The sequence below is a fragment of the Argentina silus genome (genome assembly GCF_951799395.1).
Source record: "Argentina silus genome assembly, chromosome: 20".
NCBI lineage: Eukaryota > Metazoa > Chordata > Actinopteri > Argentiniformes > Argentinidae > Argentina > Argentina silus.
In genome coordinates this window covers 10178009-10195508 of record NC_139674.1, presented here as the reverse complement: position 1 = coordinate 10195508, position 17500 = coordinate 10178009, and the positions used below count along the sequence as shown (strand labels likewise).

The following is a 17500-nucleotide window of genomic DNA, read 5'->3' as shown; positions in this document are numbered from 1 at the left end:
ATGCATTATAGAATTGAAATACAATAACAACAGCATAACATTGCTACTCACTCTGCTTTTCTTGCGAGTCCGACGGACCGGCAGAGAGTCGTGGGTGTTTGCGGAACCAGGGACTTGCAGCAAGGGCTTTTCTTGTCCTCCTGCGCGGAGTCGGGGCTAGACTGACTCGCCTTAGGAGATGGCGGCGAGGTGGGCACCAACTGCAGCTGCTGCGGATGGTGAACCGGCGGTGGAGGAGGGGGAGGATGCTGCGGAGGCTGCGCCGGGAGACCCGGGAGCTGCTGCGGCTGCTGCGGCTGCTGGCCGGAATGAGCCGCGGCTTTATTGGCCCCCGGGTGCTGATGCAGGTGGACGGGTGGCTGAGGGCTGGTGCTGCAGGGGGACGGGTGGTGGTGGGGATGGGGGTGGGGGTGGTGGTACTGATGGGGGTCCCGCAGGTGTCGGTTCTCCACGATCAGGTCTTCCACCTTCCGTTCGAGCTCGTCGATGCGCTGTCGCTGCGTCTGGATGAGGCTCTGCTGATTCTGCACGATAGTGGTGAGTTCCTTCAGATAGAGAACGGCTTTCATGGGGTTATCCAGCAGGCTCTCCATACCTGGTTTTATTTGATCTACCCGTTAGATTTGTTTTCAGCCTTTCCTGCGTGGGTTCTCTCTTCGAGTGTTTTCTTTGGAGAGGTGCACCGTCTATTTACGTGCGTAGCTGGTAAGCTCTCTCGGCCGTCTAACGATGCTATGCTCGGAAGCTCCGGAATGGCTCGTCTCTCTCTCTCTCTCTCTCTCTCTCTCTCTCTCTCTCTCTCTCTCTCTCTCTCTCTCTCTCTCTCTCTGACTCTCTCTCTCTCTCTCTCTCTCTCTCTCTCTCTCTCTCTCTCTCTTTCTTTCTTTCTTTCTCCCTCTCTCTTTCTCTCTCTCTCTCTCTGTAGGCTTGGCTACGTACGCCGTGAGGATGCGAGAAATGGTGCTGATGCAAGGGATGAGAGGATTGGAGGCGGAGTCGTAGTGGGCGGATGACGGCAGCACACAGGCATCCACAATGTTGGCCTGACGCTGCTATTGGATGCTACCGTCAGTGGTACAGCAAGCTACACGCAAGGAAAGAATGTCATCTGTTTAATCTGTCCAACCCAATTTTCAAAACACTTCTTCTCTTTTATGAACCAAGCATCAATGTTTGTGCATCACTGATATTTGAAATAGTACTGTAGATTTAAATCATCCAGCAAAGATTCAGCAAATGACTTACTTAATTTTAGAAAACATAATCGTTTTTTTTGTCTTCTTCCTCTCTACCACTAGACTCGCTAAATCAAGAGATGAGATTCTGGTTTCCAAGATTACCACTTACCTCCTTGTAATCAATTAATTTCGGTATTTTGTTAACCATACATTGTCTGTAATCCTCTGCTAAGTGGCCTATGCATGTGCATCATGACTGGGGCCTGGAGTTTTTCCAAGTGAAACATTGGGCCCTAGTGTTATGCTCTTAGGATGGAATCCTAACTCGAGATCTGCATGCAATAAAAAAAAAAAAAAAAACGAATCATGACACATGGACAGACCATCTCCTGATATTAATTCTTGTTACGAAAATTATTGCAGAGCACATTGTGATGCCCACCACATAACAGTCATTATACTTTTCTGGAGACCAGTATGCCCTCTACTCAGTGCATGATGCCAAAGCCACGATCCATGTTTGTGGCTCTGCCATTGCCAGCGCACTTTGATTAAGGACTGGAGCTGGAAAAAACTGCTACTGAAGTAGATGCATTACTAACTTCACCATATAGGCTATATTAAACACACACACACACACACACACACACACACACACACACACACACACACACACACACACACACACACACACACACACACACACACACACACACACACACACACACACAGAAAGTGATAAAGAGAGATAGATTCAACTGTTTTACTCCTTTATGAAAAAGTGTCCCTCACATTCAGTTTCAGGTTCCAAGATTTAAAATTGATTCTAAATTGATTCAGAATGTACTGTACTAGCCTCTGAAGTCTGATATAACTCGCCAAAAACACTTTGAAATCAACGTGTAAGTGTGAGTCATCTTATGCTCATAAATCATTCCCATTGATCTACAACAAGAACTCTTCCCCAGAAAACAGAAAGCTAAACCTTTGTGGTGTTTCCTTTTTTTTCCAAGTCTGGTTGTTATACTGAGCATCGCCCAACTTGTTGAATTAGATCTCACTTTCCACTTAACAATGCACAATAGTCTCTAACGTGATAGAGAGGCCCTTGGAAAGTATATTTAATGACCTAGTTGTGACCTTGTCTGAATTAGATAAACCAATGAGCCTATATAACAATGTTCTTGAGGGAGATTTGTGATGTGATTATTGTCGTGTTGATGTTCACTTTATCAAGCAACAGCGTTTGTGTTGATGTGATTACTCATTTGGATGTTAGGCTAATTCTGCCTGGGGGAGGTATCGGCATGATGCAGAATCCAAGTAGTGTAGGGTCTTATAAATCCTCTTCTCACTCAACACTCGCTGCAATGTGAAAATGACTCGCCGGTTGGAATGCTGTATTTAGTATGCTGGAATGCAGGAATCATTAGAATAGCATCAGAATTCGACACTCGCACTTCATTTTATTGGTATGAAAACACATTATGAAGTTCGAATGTGGTAATCAGCCACAAGTAAATGTTTTCCAACAGATGTGAGAAATGAGCAAAACCCCACTCAAAGCTGAATCCATTTGAGGACAGGCAAGCAATGTGAATTTCAACAAATTGGATGAGGCACAAGCGTGAGCTTTTTTTAGACCGTACTCTTTCCATTTACCAAAATGGAAATAAACTAGTCAACCAGACGGATATCGGGTTCTGCGAAGCAGAGAACGTAAATGGGTTTTCAGTAGGCTATAGATGATCCCCAATGCCACGGAATACAAGTGATATCTCAGTTTCATTAAGCAGATAGCGGTTTCATTTCAGCCTGAAAAAGTAATTTAGGTTGTCTCTATAACACAGTAGTAGTGTTGATGGAATGCTCCATTCTCATTTTGATGTCTCCTATGATGGAATGTGTGTGTGTGTTTGTGTGTGTGTGTGTGTGTGTGTGTGTGTGTGTGTGTGTGTGTGTGTGTGTGTGTGTGTGTGGGTGTGTGGGTGGGTGTGTGGTGTGTGGTGTGTGTTAGACAAAGCCCAATTAATGAGAGTAGTACTTGTCAGAACATGTTGTCTCTGAAAAATGATCACATGGGCAAACTCATGTCATTATGTACACTATTACATTTCTGTGCTTCATCTGTCACTACGGCTAACATCTTCATTATTACAGCACATTACCTATTCAAGCACTGTTGTTTTGAACTCCGAAGGGTCCTCTTGCATGAGTGGATTACTGTTAATTAGTGTCGGAGCCTAATAAAGCCAGTCTGATCATATGCACGGCCTTAACTAAGTGTAACTCCATGCTGATGAAATGCACCGCCGTCTTAGATAGAATAACAGAAAACGTCCGGAGAGAACAGTGTTTTGCTCCCTGTGGAAACCCCATTAGAAAAACAAGTTTGTAAAGTTGTATAAAGAACCTGGGGGGAAATCATAAATACTGTCTGACCTTGAAATTCTGTGAGAGATTAGAGCCCACAGCGGAGAGCCAAAGAGAGTGCAGCCAGGTCCCCCATTCCATATGGCCGCCACGCTAGCCTCGTAAAATGAAAAATGGCTGTTGCGCCCAACCAGTGAAACGTGTTGGAGAGGAGGCAAACACTTTGTTTCCTTTTCGTTTCTTTTTTTAATTTTACAGTGTGTTTGTGAAAAGGGATATACCATAGGGCCAATGGTGATTTAATGCAGGGCTTCGGATGAAAAGTGTGACTGTGAGGATCTGACCTCACTCATTATGTGCAGGCTGAGAGAGGTGGATGCCACCGCTGACACCAATTACCTTGCTGAAGATTCTGAAACCTGCTAGGGTCAGATAGTCTGGGAGGACAGGGCAGACAGTGAGTCACCATTGGTTAAAGCAGATGAAGATTCAAGATTTAAGGGATGATTGTCTATATTTCAATGTATCACCACTGTCAAACCTTAGCTTAGCTACCCTTTCAAAATGGCTGTCAGTCTAGCACATGTTTTGTTCGGCCTCCATCTCTGTGACTTCTATGCACCCCTTGGAGAATAACGAGTTATTTTGAGTGTTGTTACTTATCAGTTAATGCTCTGGGACACATACAGTAAATAGAAGGATGTGTATTATTGGGCTACTTGGTAAAAAGTTGCACATCATCAAGATTTCTTTCCCTTTAGTATTTGAAAGCGTATGCTTTGAACATAGTTCGGTTCAATGTCATACTTTATATCAATTTGCAACAGCAATTGTGATGGATTAGTTATGCTCAAAGTACTAGCGACACTCTCAAGACACTCATATTCTCTTATGTTCTCTGCATAAATGAATCATGAAATACTACCGCTGCTGCTTTTTAGGCCACAGAATGAGATATAGCCTCGAAATGTTATAGAGGACATTAATATGCAAAGCAAATTCGAAAGAGCATCTGTCATCTCGCGGCAAAGTTGTTTGTGTCATATGAAATGAAGACTCAACTGGCAGTTCAGGACAACATTTGAGCAGCTATCACATTGAAATTTCATGTCTCTGACCAATCACAGTTTTCAAACTGGTGCACTCCAGTGGTGTGTGAAGTGCAACCCAAAATGAATGTCACTCACAACGGTGGAAGATATTGTGAAAACTGCAATGACCACAATAATAAATTAGCGCAAGTCACAGCAATGCCAAATTATTTGCAACTCTCCTCACTCCTGTGTTGGACTGATATCTCTCTTCCTCACTCTCATTCTCTCTCTCTCTCTCTCTCTCTCTAGAAATATTGTTGGAATACCCAGTGTGTGTGTTTCATTTGAGGAGAGCCTGTTATATAAGTTGAAATCGAGAACCACACATATGCTTCAGTTTATTTGAGGTGTAGCCAACATGAACATTCTCTCCATCAATGTTTGAATGACGTGGGCTTCACTGACATGTAATTGGCATGTCTAACTGTCCACAGACAAGGACATTTAGACCTTTTTGTTCAGTTACCCTAACCCAAAATGACTTTCTGATTATGCATGTATATTGCATCATCACTATTCCGAAGGCAGGAGCAAGGTCAAAGAATTGCATTATGGAGAGGGAAAGATGAGAATCTATGGCCTCGAACATGTTATACGGGCTGCTTATGTTGAAGAATTAATGTATAATACACGCAATGTTTTCATAGTCAAAGCTTAGCTACTCGGTTCAATGTTTATTTTAGGAGAGATACGAACCAGTAGTAACCTCAAAAGCATACATTCATACATTTTCTGCCTGAGGGATGGACACTGTTTGCAGTTTCAATTGATTTATAAAATAAATAAGAAACTCACTGTTTTTATGACTCAGTTTCTGTCGTTACGTACATAGTGCACAATAATTGGTAAAGCCATTGGTGGTGGATAATATCTATAATGGATAATGATAATGTATGTTGGATAATGATAATATCTATGTTGGATAATGATAATGTATGTTGAGAGAATTGAATCAGACAGACATACAGTACATATAACTGATTAGTTTATTTCTATTCAATATTTTCTTCATCCATTCAGTAATTCAAGAATTTGAGATAATTTTTAGTAATGCAAAGCAATAATGATTGACTCATAGATAAAGCAATGAGAGACGGGTAAAGATTAATTACTCCCAATATTACGCTTCATTAGCAACAGCAACAAGTGTAGATGGGTGAACATTTCATCCCAGGAGAATCAGGTAAGGACATCACTAAATTAAAATGGACAGTAGGGATTAGAATTGCGCAGAAAAGCATTGTATTTACGATGCGGAACACAGAGAAACATATCAGAGAAACTTTTGTTGCAATGTTGCAGTATAGTTTGTTTAACATTGCAGGGCAAACATTTACAGTTGTGTAGGGAAATTGAAGCTCTGAGGTTGCTGTTTTCCTATGGCTTTGACGGTGGTAAAATCAAAGTGCCTTATTAATAATGTATACTGTCAGGTTGTTCACACAATTGCTCTGGGGAGACCTGGGGCAGAGTTTGCTCAGCTGAGCAAGCATCTCTACAAAGAGGTGTAGGCTTAAGCCTAATTCATAGCTACAAGGCCCAAAATGTTTTAAAACAATAAAACCAATGTTATCGATAATCATAACTTTGCTGTTGTAAAGATGACACAGTTCACTTTTTTACCCATATAATTATTTATGTTATTATTTAATCACAAAAAATCAAATCATACTTGAAGGGGTATTACCGGGACCCAGATTAGGTCTAATCCTGCATGAAATCACATTGCTATTGATGGACACTCTTCACTGAAGATGCTTCTTAGTCTGGGACTATAGGCTTAATCCAGGTCCGGGACACCAGCCTGAAATGAAGGTAAATCATAGGTCGAGAATAAAGGCTACAACACGATGAGCTTCTTGTGGCGTTTTGCCATGTGGTATTTTTCACCATCTGTCACCATCAACCCCACAGCCTACCACTCACGATGGGCTGGCAGTCGGCATGCCACTAGTAGACCTATGTTAGTTCAATGCCGGCATACCAACTGTCAGCATGCCAATGTTAAACCGACAGTCGCTATGTGAATGGTGGACCAATGTAGGCATGCCAATGGGAGTGGGAAGAGGATGGCAAAGGAGCGGAGAGGCCATGTCAACAGCCAGAGCAGTGTGCCACCTGTCGACTGACTCAGGGCCGGTTGCCGATGGTGGTCCTATCTTGGACCGATATGAATACTCTGCTAGCCAATGGCAGTGTGACAACGAACCACTGTTTGGGGTGCTGACTTGCTGCTGTTGGGCCATCATAAAGTTTATGAGCAAAATTCTGCAATGCTGATAGTGGGCCGCTTACTCTGCCACAACAGAAATCTTTAATGGATACATCGCATTGACTCCAAATGCCTCCCTGTGCTCTATACCCATCACCCCTCCCTCCAGCCCCATTGGCCCTTCTGCAATCAATAAGGAGGAGGGAGGGGGAAGGGAAAAGTGTGGAATGTGCATTTCTGGGGTGAAGACACACATTGGTTACTAAGTTTTGGGTTGGAGTTTGGCTTGTGGAGAAGTGTTTATGGCATTCATGGAGTTTATGGCACAGGCTTAAGCCTTGTCGTCATCCAATGTGGGGAGAAAATTAAAGGCCTTGTTCTGAAAAGAACATACATAGAGTGAATTGGCGCAGTTATTCCACCAAAGTTAGTGTGTCCATCTTTACATATCAACAAGAACTAAATCAAATCAAATTAAATCGTATTGGTCACGTACATTGCATACAGCCGTAAGTGATATAGTGAAATGCTTTAGAAATCGAGCTCCTACTACTTCCTCATCCACCCAGTAAATAAACCTACTGGATACTTTAGCTCTTGCTTGTGTTTGGGTCTAGCAATTGGCTTTCATCCAAGTTAACAGAGTAAACTGATTAATGCTGTAGCATAACAGACTATTGCTCTCCCAATTCTTTACAAGGTGAGCTATTAGAAAGGTCAATATAAAATCATTAGAGCCACTTTCTGCTGTTTACTATCCACCCTGATTGATGTCCCTTCCAACCCCAGGTCAGTTCCCTTTGCTTTCACTCCTCAGCACACTCTTAGTGTCTACTGGTGTTCTACTGGTGTTCTACTGGTGTTCTTAAGTAGGCTCTGTGGTCTACGAGAATAGTGGGAAACCCATGACAGAGCAAAGCAGACTGTAGTCCTACGGGAGGTGCCCTACCATGCCTTTTCGGAGTTGCGGCTGATGAAATAACCCTGAAACAGCCCCTTACATGGGAGAAATAAAAGAGTTTGTTATGTCACCAGTACCATCTTCTTTCTCCCCCCTGACAAACCTTCCAAACAGATGCCTGTGATCCTCTCCTCTGTCTGTCTTCTCTCCAAATAGGGCCCCTGTAGCCTCTGTCTCTTCCCACGCCATCACTACCGCACTTCAAAGGGGTCTGTGTGAGACACAGCCAGCCCTGAGTTACCTGTGCTAGCGACGAGGCACTAGACACCGCATGGGTGAGTGTGGGAAAACCTATGTCGCAGAAGGTAAACATAACATAAACATAACACACATGTCACTGTAGTGAAGGGCGGGATAGAGCGGCTTGCCCTAAGCGGGTATCGAACTCACAATCTTCCGCTTCGCAAACCGGCCGCGCTACCTACAACACAAGAGGGTTAAGTCCCTTGGCGGAGCTGCTAACGGGCTTTACACAGGCTTTGTCGCTGCACTATCCACTCCGTTCGGGAGAGCGTGCCCTCATGCTTCTCAAACTCAACTTACCTGGGGGCCGCTGGAGGTAGAGTCTGGGTGAGGCTGGGCCGCATCAAGTATTCCACAAAAAAAGGGTTTCAAGTATTCAAAAAAAAAGTACAACTGGTCCAATCTTCTCAATCTTTATTAATAACAGTTCAGAACATAGGCTTCTCTTACCTACTCCTTGCTGCCAGAGACCTGGCAGCGCTTCCTCTTACATAGCTGAGCCACATTTGGCTTGAGGGAGGAAGCAATTGAGACCCTCAGTATGGCTTGAAGATGCTCATCAGTAAGTTTGGACTTGTACTTCAACTTATTAAAGTTCATGGTGGAGAAGAGCTTTTCACACAGATATGTGCTCCCAAAAAGGCACATGGTCCGCTTGAACATTCTTGAAAGCTCAGGGAAGGTGGGGGGCAATTCTCTCAAAAATTGTCCAAACTTGTCTGCTATTCAGGTTCTAACCACCATTTAGCTTTTGTTCATGCCGCCCATCTCATGCTATTTTCTATCCATGTAATTCTTTTCCCTTTCCTATTGCAACACTCTGCTGTCTTTATTAGGTCACTGATTACTCTTGTTGAGTCCACCCACTTCCTAAGTCCTCTGTACCTTGCACTGGGTGACAGGATATATTTTCCTTCCACTTGGTGTCACTCCGGAATCACGTTTCAACCAAGTGACTAACGTTGCCAATTCGCGTTGGCTAACTTGTCAACAAACACCACCGGAAGCTGTCACGAGCCTGAGCTATGGTAGCCCATAAGTGATCAAAATAAATATAAAACGCCCAGGGCAACGACTCGGAAAAAAGGTGCGTGTGAGAAAAGCGGGCCGCGAGTTTGAGACCCATGCTATACCGAGTCCCTCACGTGGACACGCCTCTCCGATGGCCTCACGGGCGCCATCCCACAGCTGACACCAGTGTAGCGAACACAGTACTAACATGGAGGACGATTGACCAACCTCTGGATAAGTATGCCAGAGGGGGCCTAGGATCATTTGTGTAAAGTGTAAAGTTCTAGAAGTCGCTTATGAGCGAAAACGGGTCCCCGTCGCGTGGGGACACTCAGCCCAAGCCACGGGCACGAAAGCCAAACTGGAAAGTGTACTAAAGTATGGCTGCTTCAAAATATTGGCGCTGATAAATTTGGGATTCCGTGGTTGAATGAGGTAAAACAGTGATTTAGTTCATAGATTATATTTGTACGAATTATAGAGTGACCATTGACCATCCAGGCCCAAAACTAAAGGTTTAAAAAATACAGACATAGTCGAAACCTTCACTCAGGTTTCCATAGTGGCAGCCAACCAAATCACATTACAATCTGCCTTACAGGACAGGGTCATAGGGTCACAGGGTCATATTTTTTTTAATTGTTGTTTATAGCGGAACCACCAAAATATGATGAATTTTCAACAATAATTATGTTAAGACTTCATTTCCATGCTCCTCTGATTATGACCGAATTTGGTTTAATTTCTAGTGCCACAGTTAAAGCAGCTTCAGTTATTTCTGCATGCAGGGTCAACAACAAAATGTAAACAGTGGGGAAATATATTTTAACATTTGGCTAAAACTTGGCCAAGCCACACATCTGTTGCCAACACCCTAGTGTAGTATCACAGGGAGTGGAGGTTTTCTGAGTGGTGTTGGTTGTCGTGGACAACAATGTGTCTGTGTCACATTCACAAGCTCATTGTGCTTCTTGTTGCACGTGGAGCCATGGGGTCTGTTTTTCACTGGCACTGGTATCTTCCACATAGAGGAAGTGGTGATATGATGAGTATTCAGCTGAGTCATTCAAGTTTTCAATGACTTGGTGGGCTGTATGCCTGTACCCCTACATGGAAATAATCAGTTAAACACACAAATCTTGTTTTACGAAATCTTGTGTTCCTGGATTCCACATGTGGACAGAGAGCATTGGCAGCTCTTCATCATTGTCATGTTCTAGTGCCACTATTGTCAAAGTGGGGTACGCGTACCCCGGGGGTATGTGGATCGATCTAGGAGGTACGCGAAATAAATCTGTGATTTACCTTCCCAAACAGTCCTGTTGAATAGCCGACTGCAGTCTCAGTACCAAAAATAAATGCATGCACCTTACCCAACAGAATAATATTATCACAATGTCTAATATGTAAGGGATAATGTTCATAGAATATCAATTAGGCTACAAAAATAACGGACGGGGTACATGACTGTTAAAAGTTTGGGAACCACTGTTCTAGTGGGTATCACTGTCTCAGCAATGTATTTGATACAGTTCAGCTCCTCACATGACATTCCACTCACAAAGTCGTTAGTCTGATTGATACCAAATAGGTGTAACCTGTCTAACCCAAAAGCGAACTTCTCGAACAACAACAAATTCCCATTTTTCTAACACTAAGATACTGAACTCCCAATACATGCCCAGTTCCTCTTGAGCCTACCAACCTTATTCTTTACAGTGGTTGACAGTAGGCCGGCTATTGTTGGCTGCCATCAAGTGGCCTTAAAATATACTGCATCAGTTTGATGGAGGTGTGTTGCACCTCATGAAAGGGAATTTTCCTAACTGGATGAACCCCCCTCAAAAAAGGTGACAAAGAAATGGAGTAGGAATGTGGGTATGTGTGCGTGCGTGTGTGCGTCTCTACACAGTCAGAACTTACTTGCTGTAATATAAGTGACTTATTCTTCCTTTTTTCGATTATATTCTCTTTTTTTCTCTCCTTTTGTTATACAGTTCCTATGATTGACAGCACCCTCTTGGACCAGGTGTTGAAGGACTGCCCCGATGAGCCCACTGACCTCTTCAAAGGTCACGGTACGAGGGCCAGTGGCAAGTAGAGTGTTACTGTATTTTATTTTGCCCCACTATCACCCCAAATCATCAGAGGACATCTGTATAATGGGCCTAAAAACATACAGTTTTCATATGAGAGAAAGAGAGAGACAGACAGACAGACAGACAGACAGACAGACAGACAGACAGACAGACAGTTCTGTATCGCCAAAGGTCAGCAAAATAAAGCTCCACTTTTTCCACCAAGCACTTTGTGCCACTCCAGTCGATCGTTGTTTGATTAGATTAGATTAGATTCAACTTTATTGTCATTGTGCAGAGTACAAGTACAGAGACAACGAAATGCAGTTAGCGTCTAACCAGAAGTGCAAAAAAGCAGAAAAGTGCAGTGTGAACAGTATATACAGGTAGTGCAGTATAGTATAAGTAGTGCAGTGTAAACAGTATATGAATTAGCAGTAGCATTATAAGCAGAATAAATAGAATGCAGTATGAACAGTGTAAGCAGCATATGAGCTGTATAGGCAATGCAGTATAAGCAGTATATATGTATTAACAGTAACATTAGAGTAAATAGCAGAATAAATATGGAATGCCGTATAAACAGGTATGTACAGATATGTGCAGTGTATTAACAGTAGTATTAAAAGAAAAATATAAGGATATGTGCATCCTTGTATTTTTTTGTTTGTGAGAGTCAACCAGACATCATCTTTACATGCCAATGTCATCTGTCACAGTCATAGACGAATGTGGTAGGCAGTAACTTGAATTTGAGCTTCCACATTTCACTCAGGTAATCCCCAGCTTGCAGCAGTTCTCAATTCGCATGACAACCACCTCTTTAAATATAAGAGGCTAGAATATAACAGGCCGTATTCTTTTAGGGATCTGATCTCAAAGGTCAGTGCAAGGACAGCCAGGCTACTTTACTTATCAGTTTATCAACATGGACAATGACTGCCAAACACACACACACACACACACACACACACACACACACACACACACACACACTGAGTAAATTCACTTTTCAGACCTGCACCCCCCCCCCCCTCTCTCTCTGTTGCCCCCTTCATCTCACCCTCTGGCTATAGTTGGCCCGTGCATCCCTCTCATACTTGAGATGACTCGTCTGAGGGGTGACAACAGCCAGTCGACCCACATGCGACAACAATGCAACAATGCAAGACTCCGGCTCAACTGTATGTATCCAAGGTTAAATTAGACATAGAGAACAATGAGGGCTATAAATACACGGTGAAGGTATTAGGTATTGGAGGGAGGGGAATTGGGAAGGGGGGGGGGGGGGGGGGGGGGGGTCTGAAAAGTCAGAGATGTCCACAGTTGCCAATTATTAGTTATATTACCCCTTATAGTACAGTATGACATTATATTTTTGTACCAATATATTTTTGTACCTCATAATCTTTTATATTGTAGCAGTTGGAGCGAAGGGCGTCAAAATACAGTACATTCATATTTATGAAGCGTGCATGTTTTATCATCAGGTATATTTTATTTGTTTGTTTTGACTGTTTGAAGTTATGATGATGCTGTTACTATACTACAAAGCATATTTATGTTGGTCCCTTGCCGTGTTGACTCGCTAGCTGAATATTGTACACTTAATTTAGTTTCATATATTCTTCAGAAGAATATATTTGCTATTGCCTGTTTATTAATTGCATGGAAAGATGTCTTGGAGCGAAGTGCATTCATATTCATGAAGCTTGCATGTTTGATCATCAGAAACAACACAACACAGATGCAAATACACACCGGTCATATACTGGAAACATATTCCAAGATAGGACAAGTTGTTGCTAAATAGGTAAAGTGAGTTTCATGTGACTTCAGTCTGTAAGTTCTGTTCTGTAAGACAATAACCATTATACTGTGTGAGCCATGATACTTCTTGTGATTCCATGTCCTTGTTCCTTGTGCAATAAATACAATCATTTTACAGCCACGTGTATCCTAGTAAGAAATACTGTGGAATAACGACAGAGTAGTTTAATTTTACCTTTAGAAGAAGAATAAGTAGACTATTCAAATCTTAATAAATACTTAATAAATGTGTGTTGATGATTACGTGGAAGAGGTGGCACCGAAAAATAATTTATTGAATTCATGCAAATCATTTCTTGAGAGAAATGAGCATATTAAACTTGCAGTCAATAGCGACAGGATGCTAATCACGGCTCCAGACAGATTTCCTGTGAATCAGTTGAACACCTGAATGGTTTGAGAGAGCAATCACAGTTTACTCGCTGACAGGTGTCGCATAAACTAGGCAAATCTCCGTCTTGTGCGGTGCTAGGTGACAGAGCAATAGCCCCAGTGTGTCTCCCTGGATAAATAAAGGTTCAGTAATCAGCAACACCTGTTAGTATATTAATAACATCACTACTGCCACCTTCACAATGACATGGTCATCTATCTTCTCTTAAATCCTTCAACAGCTAATCTACTTTCCATAGTCATATGTGCCTTTATGACATAACTGGGTGCCGTAAAAGAGAAACAAGACACTGTTGTGAATTCCCATGACAAACCATTGACCATAACAGACTTTCAAAGTTGATTTATTTTCTAGTTGACTAAATAGGTCATAATAAAACACATACACATCTATTTTTCACAATAAATATCAATAATGAGATATATGTCACCCACATCTTTTCATTAAGTGTTTTTGTCCCAACATAATGAGTGGCCATTAACAGATTGCGTAGAAGACATGGTTCATGCATGACGATGACAGCAAGGGGTTTAATTCTGTGGTTGCACTACTGAGCTCAGCACAGGGCCTTTTCACACTGTGTGTAGCCTAGGGCTTAGAGCTTCCTTAGCCCCAGGCTAAGAAAGCTTTTAGCCTTGGGCTAAGCAACTGTTGGGCTCGCACTGACTTTATCCCAAGGCTAGCTGGCCCTGCTCTGGAGCAGGGTTAGTACCGACTTTTTGGGATAAGCCCCATAAATCACCCAAGGGTTAACACTGCATGTGTGAATTGAGGATAAGCTAGCCCTGGGCCAATCTTAACCCTGGAGAAACTTCAGTGTGAAAAGCCCTAAGGAGGACGGGAGGGCAGCCCAAGGCTTTGTCTGCGAGTCTTAATCTTTCCTGTCTTTTAAGACGATAGAGTACCGTGGTCTGTCGTCACTTCTGGGTCCGCACAAACGTTCCACATTCATTTTCTAGATCTGGATTATTTCAAGTAATTACCAAAAAATCAACGAATGCTTACAGGTATTTCCCGGATTGTTATTCTAGCCAGTCCTCAAAATGTCAAAAACAAACAACAACAAAAAATACATTTCGAACATGGTCTTATAACTTTCAAATTTTCAAAAAGTCGCAACGGTCACTCTTCAAGAATACGAGTCATAACAAATTTGTGAATAATCAGAGAAGGTTTTGAATGAGTGGGTTCATGCTTTCAATGATACAATGCCTACAGCGAAATTCACAAGGAGTTTGAAAGTGGAGCCAGGAAGTATGTGAGCTCTTCGGTACTCTGACATGAATTCATATATCTTACGTACTACTTACTCGCTACTTCGTCACCATTTACATGACTTAAAAACACCATTATGTTGTTTGATAATAATTATATATTTTTAGTTTTGCATGCATTGCGTTTAAAGATCTAATAACGTTAACAACTGTAGCCCTAGCTAATTTATCTAAATGAGCTTAAAGCTAAAAGCACAAAGCGTTTAGGTAGCTCACAGCTTAAAGTGCTTTGTAAGTATATCAATGACTAAACTAGCCTCTTTTGCATACCCGTGTAACATAACATGTCTTATCAGCTAACTGACTGTTATAGTCAAATATTTGGTTATCTTTTAACCAAAAGTAAACGTTCACCTTTTACAAAGAACTACATTTTCTTTCCCTGGTGTAGAATCCTAGAGACTGAGCTCACAATTTAACCCCATGCTGTCTCTCTGTACTGTGCTAGCCTGTGTGGGGGAGTTGTCTGGGACTACAAGTACCATTTAACTTAGAGCTAACAACTACAGGCATAATACATTTTATAAGCATACATAAGCCATTTTAATGTTTTATTGTCAATTTGAATAGCCTGTCTCTATGTGACTCAATACTCAAGTCCTCAATATTTGAGTTGATAATACAACATATGAGGGGGTTATATCATAAGTCTTACAAAGCATAAGAGTGCATTATAATGCATTATACCTGTTGGCTTTAAGTAAAAGTTGACTGATTACACATCTCCTCTTCCTCATCCTCGTCGTTCTCCTTCCTGGACTTTGTTTCGAGTGGCGTTCCCTTTCATTGGCTGTGTGGTGTGGGACTCACTGGCCGCCACTTGCATCAAACATCTTCTTGCGGCCTTCCATACCTGACATGGCCTCCACATTCTTACGCCAGTCCACTTCAGAGGTAACTGCCTGATAGGGGGGAAGAAAAGAATGATACTTACCACCAAATATCACCAATAGCCCCTACGCAAATGTTGCCTCTGATCCTAATTTTCACCCTACATTTCAAGCTGTCAACTCAGACAGACCTGGGTAGAACCAGCTCTGGCAATCTAATTCATTTCTGGTTTAAAAGGGTGTTTGCGAGTGCACGGTGCACTGATCAGATTCAATTCTAATATTTTTGTTGTGAATTTGTATTATGTTGGGGTTGTTTGTTCATTGCTGTGATCCTACGGAACACAGACGTGACAGATTGTACCTTTAACAGCCGTATGAAATATGACAGAGGTTCCATTTACCTTGTCTGTTTTGACGTCCTCCTTCTTAACAGACTTGAGATTGGACCTCAGGTCCATGGAGCCCTTGTGCTTGTTACCCAGGAGGGCTCGCATCATCTCGTCTGCAGACACGCGGACCTTTCGTAGGGCCGGCTTCTTGAACTTCCCCCCGAGGTCCATCACCTTCAACTTCAACTCATGGATCTTTTGGTTTCATTGAATAAAGAAGATTGGTTACTATTAGATATCATATGAGGTGACTCCTGGCTGTGATTCATACATACATATGAAACACAGCACCTCATATACCTCATATCTCGTTTTATCCAAATTGTCAGTGAAAAGAGAATACTGTGATCACAGAGTTATAAGATCACTTAAAGTCTGTATATATTTATTTTGATATCTGTGAGCACGATTTTGTGTTGAAGACTTACATCTTTGTAGTGCTTATTCACTTTGGCTTCACAGTCGTATCTCTCCTCATCCACGACGTCAATCTTTGTATGAAGTTGCTTGCAAATTTTCTGAGAAAAATAATATCAACAATGTAATCATTCAACATCCACACATATTGAAATAGGAAATAGAAAGAATGTTGAATAAAAAAAAAGTTTTGGCTTGACGGACATTTTCTCAGTGTGTGTGCTTTCTTGATTGGCTTACTCCCGATTTCTCTCACCTGTAGCTCATCCATTGACATCCCTGACAGCTGCAAGGATGGCAGTTTCTCTCCCAGGTAGCGCACCTTCTCCTCATCCCTGTCCTGTGTCTCCTTTTCCAGTGCCTCCATGGCCCTGGTTAGGAGCAGGATCTGATTGGATAAGAGAGGGATCTATCATAGCAGAGGCGTGCCTAAGATTCACCCTAACCAATCAGACCGTTCTCTACAGCTCTGCATTAAGAATGACTTGATTTAATAAATGACTTCTGACAGCCAGGTTTATGATGGTACAATCCATCACTTGACTGTGGAGGAAATATGCATCAACAATATTGTATTGGGTTCTAAAATCAGTAATTGAAAATAAAAAACATAATGCATGGCAACTTACTTTGAGGGAGAGCTTGCGCGAAGCCGAGATTTTCGACTTCGGCTGTTGAAAAAATATGTCATTTGTATTGTCAACTTTTGAAAATACCATTTTAATAGATTAGTGACACATTTCAGTTTTATGTTGCCTTGTTAGGTTGTGTGATGGCCATACAAATGATTCAAATAATTGACAGTATTTATCCTACTTCTTCCTCATCAGTTTAAAAGTGGATAGAAATAAACATTAGGTATAAAGCCTAGCCATCATACCTGAATTATAATGAGCTCAACCATACAAAGAGTGGTTACAAAATACTTTCCGGATGTGGTCACAGCTCTCAACTATGTGGATCCTTGTCTGATAACAGTGAAGAGCCAACCTTGCCAGCCATGGCAACCTAGCTGGGTCAATGGCACATGTAAGTGCATGGGATTGTGTGTGTGTGTGTGTGTGTGTGTGTGTGTGTGTGTGTGTGTGTGTGTCTCTCTCTCTCTCTCTCTCTCTCTTTCTCTCTCTCAGTGTGTGGGTGATTAACAGTATGGAACAGTAGGGCTCACCTTATCCATTTTGGGATTCATTGCTCTGGGGGGGTGGTAGTTCTG

General features: G+C 42.1%; 2 protein-coding genes across 2 annotated transcripts in view; both read right to left on the bottom strand.

Annotated features, from left to right (window-relative positions):
- The window catches only part of iqsec3a (IQ motif and Sec7 domain ArfGEF 3a), a gene marked incomplete at both ends in the record, with an annotated part of 82340 nt that extends 81747 nt beyond the window's left edge, over positions 1–593 (bottom strand). Inside the window, one exon of the mRNA XM_083692560.1 lies at positions 52–593. Within this exon, the coding sequence (XP_083548686.1) occupies positions 52–593 (542 nt within the window). The remainder of the gene's footprint in view (positions 1–51) is intronic.
- Positions 594–13810: 13217 nt separating this feature from the next.
- On the bottom strand, positions 13811–17493 carry LOC310820510 (troponin I, slow skeletal muscle-like). Its single transcript, XM_083692176.1, has 6 exons — positions 17456–17493; positions 16917–16958; positions 16544–16675; positions 16299–16388; positions 15883–16065; positions 13811–15550 (listed from the first exon to the last, which is right to left on the bottom strand). The coding sequence occupies exons 1-6, from the start codon at positions 17474–17476 to the stop codon at positions 15455–15457; spliced, it is 564 nt and encodes a 187-aa protein (XP_083548302.1). The 5' UTR covers positions 17477–17493; the 3' UTR covers positions 13811–15454.
- Between the last annotated feature and the right edge of the window lie 7 nt (positions 17494–17500).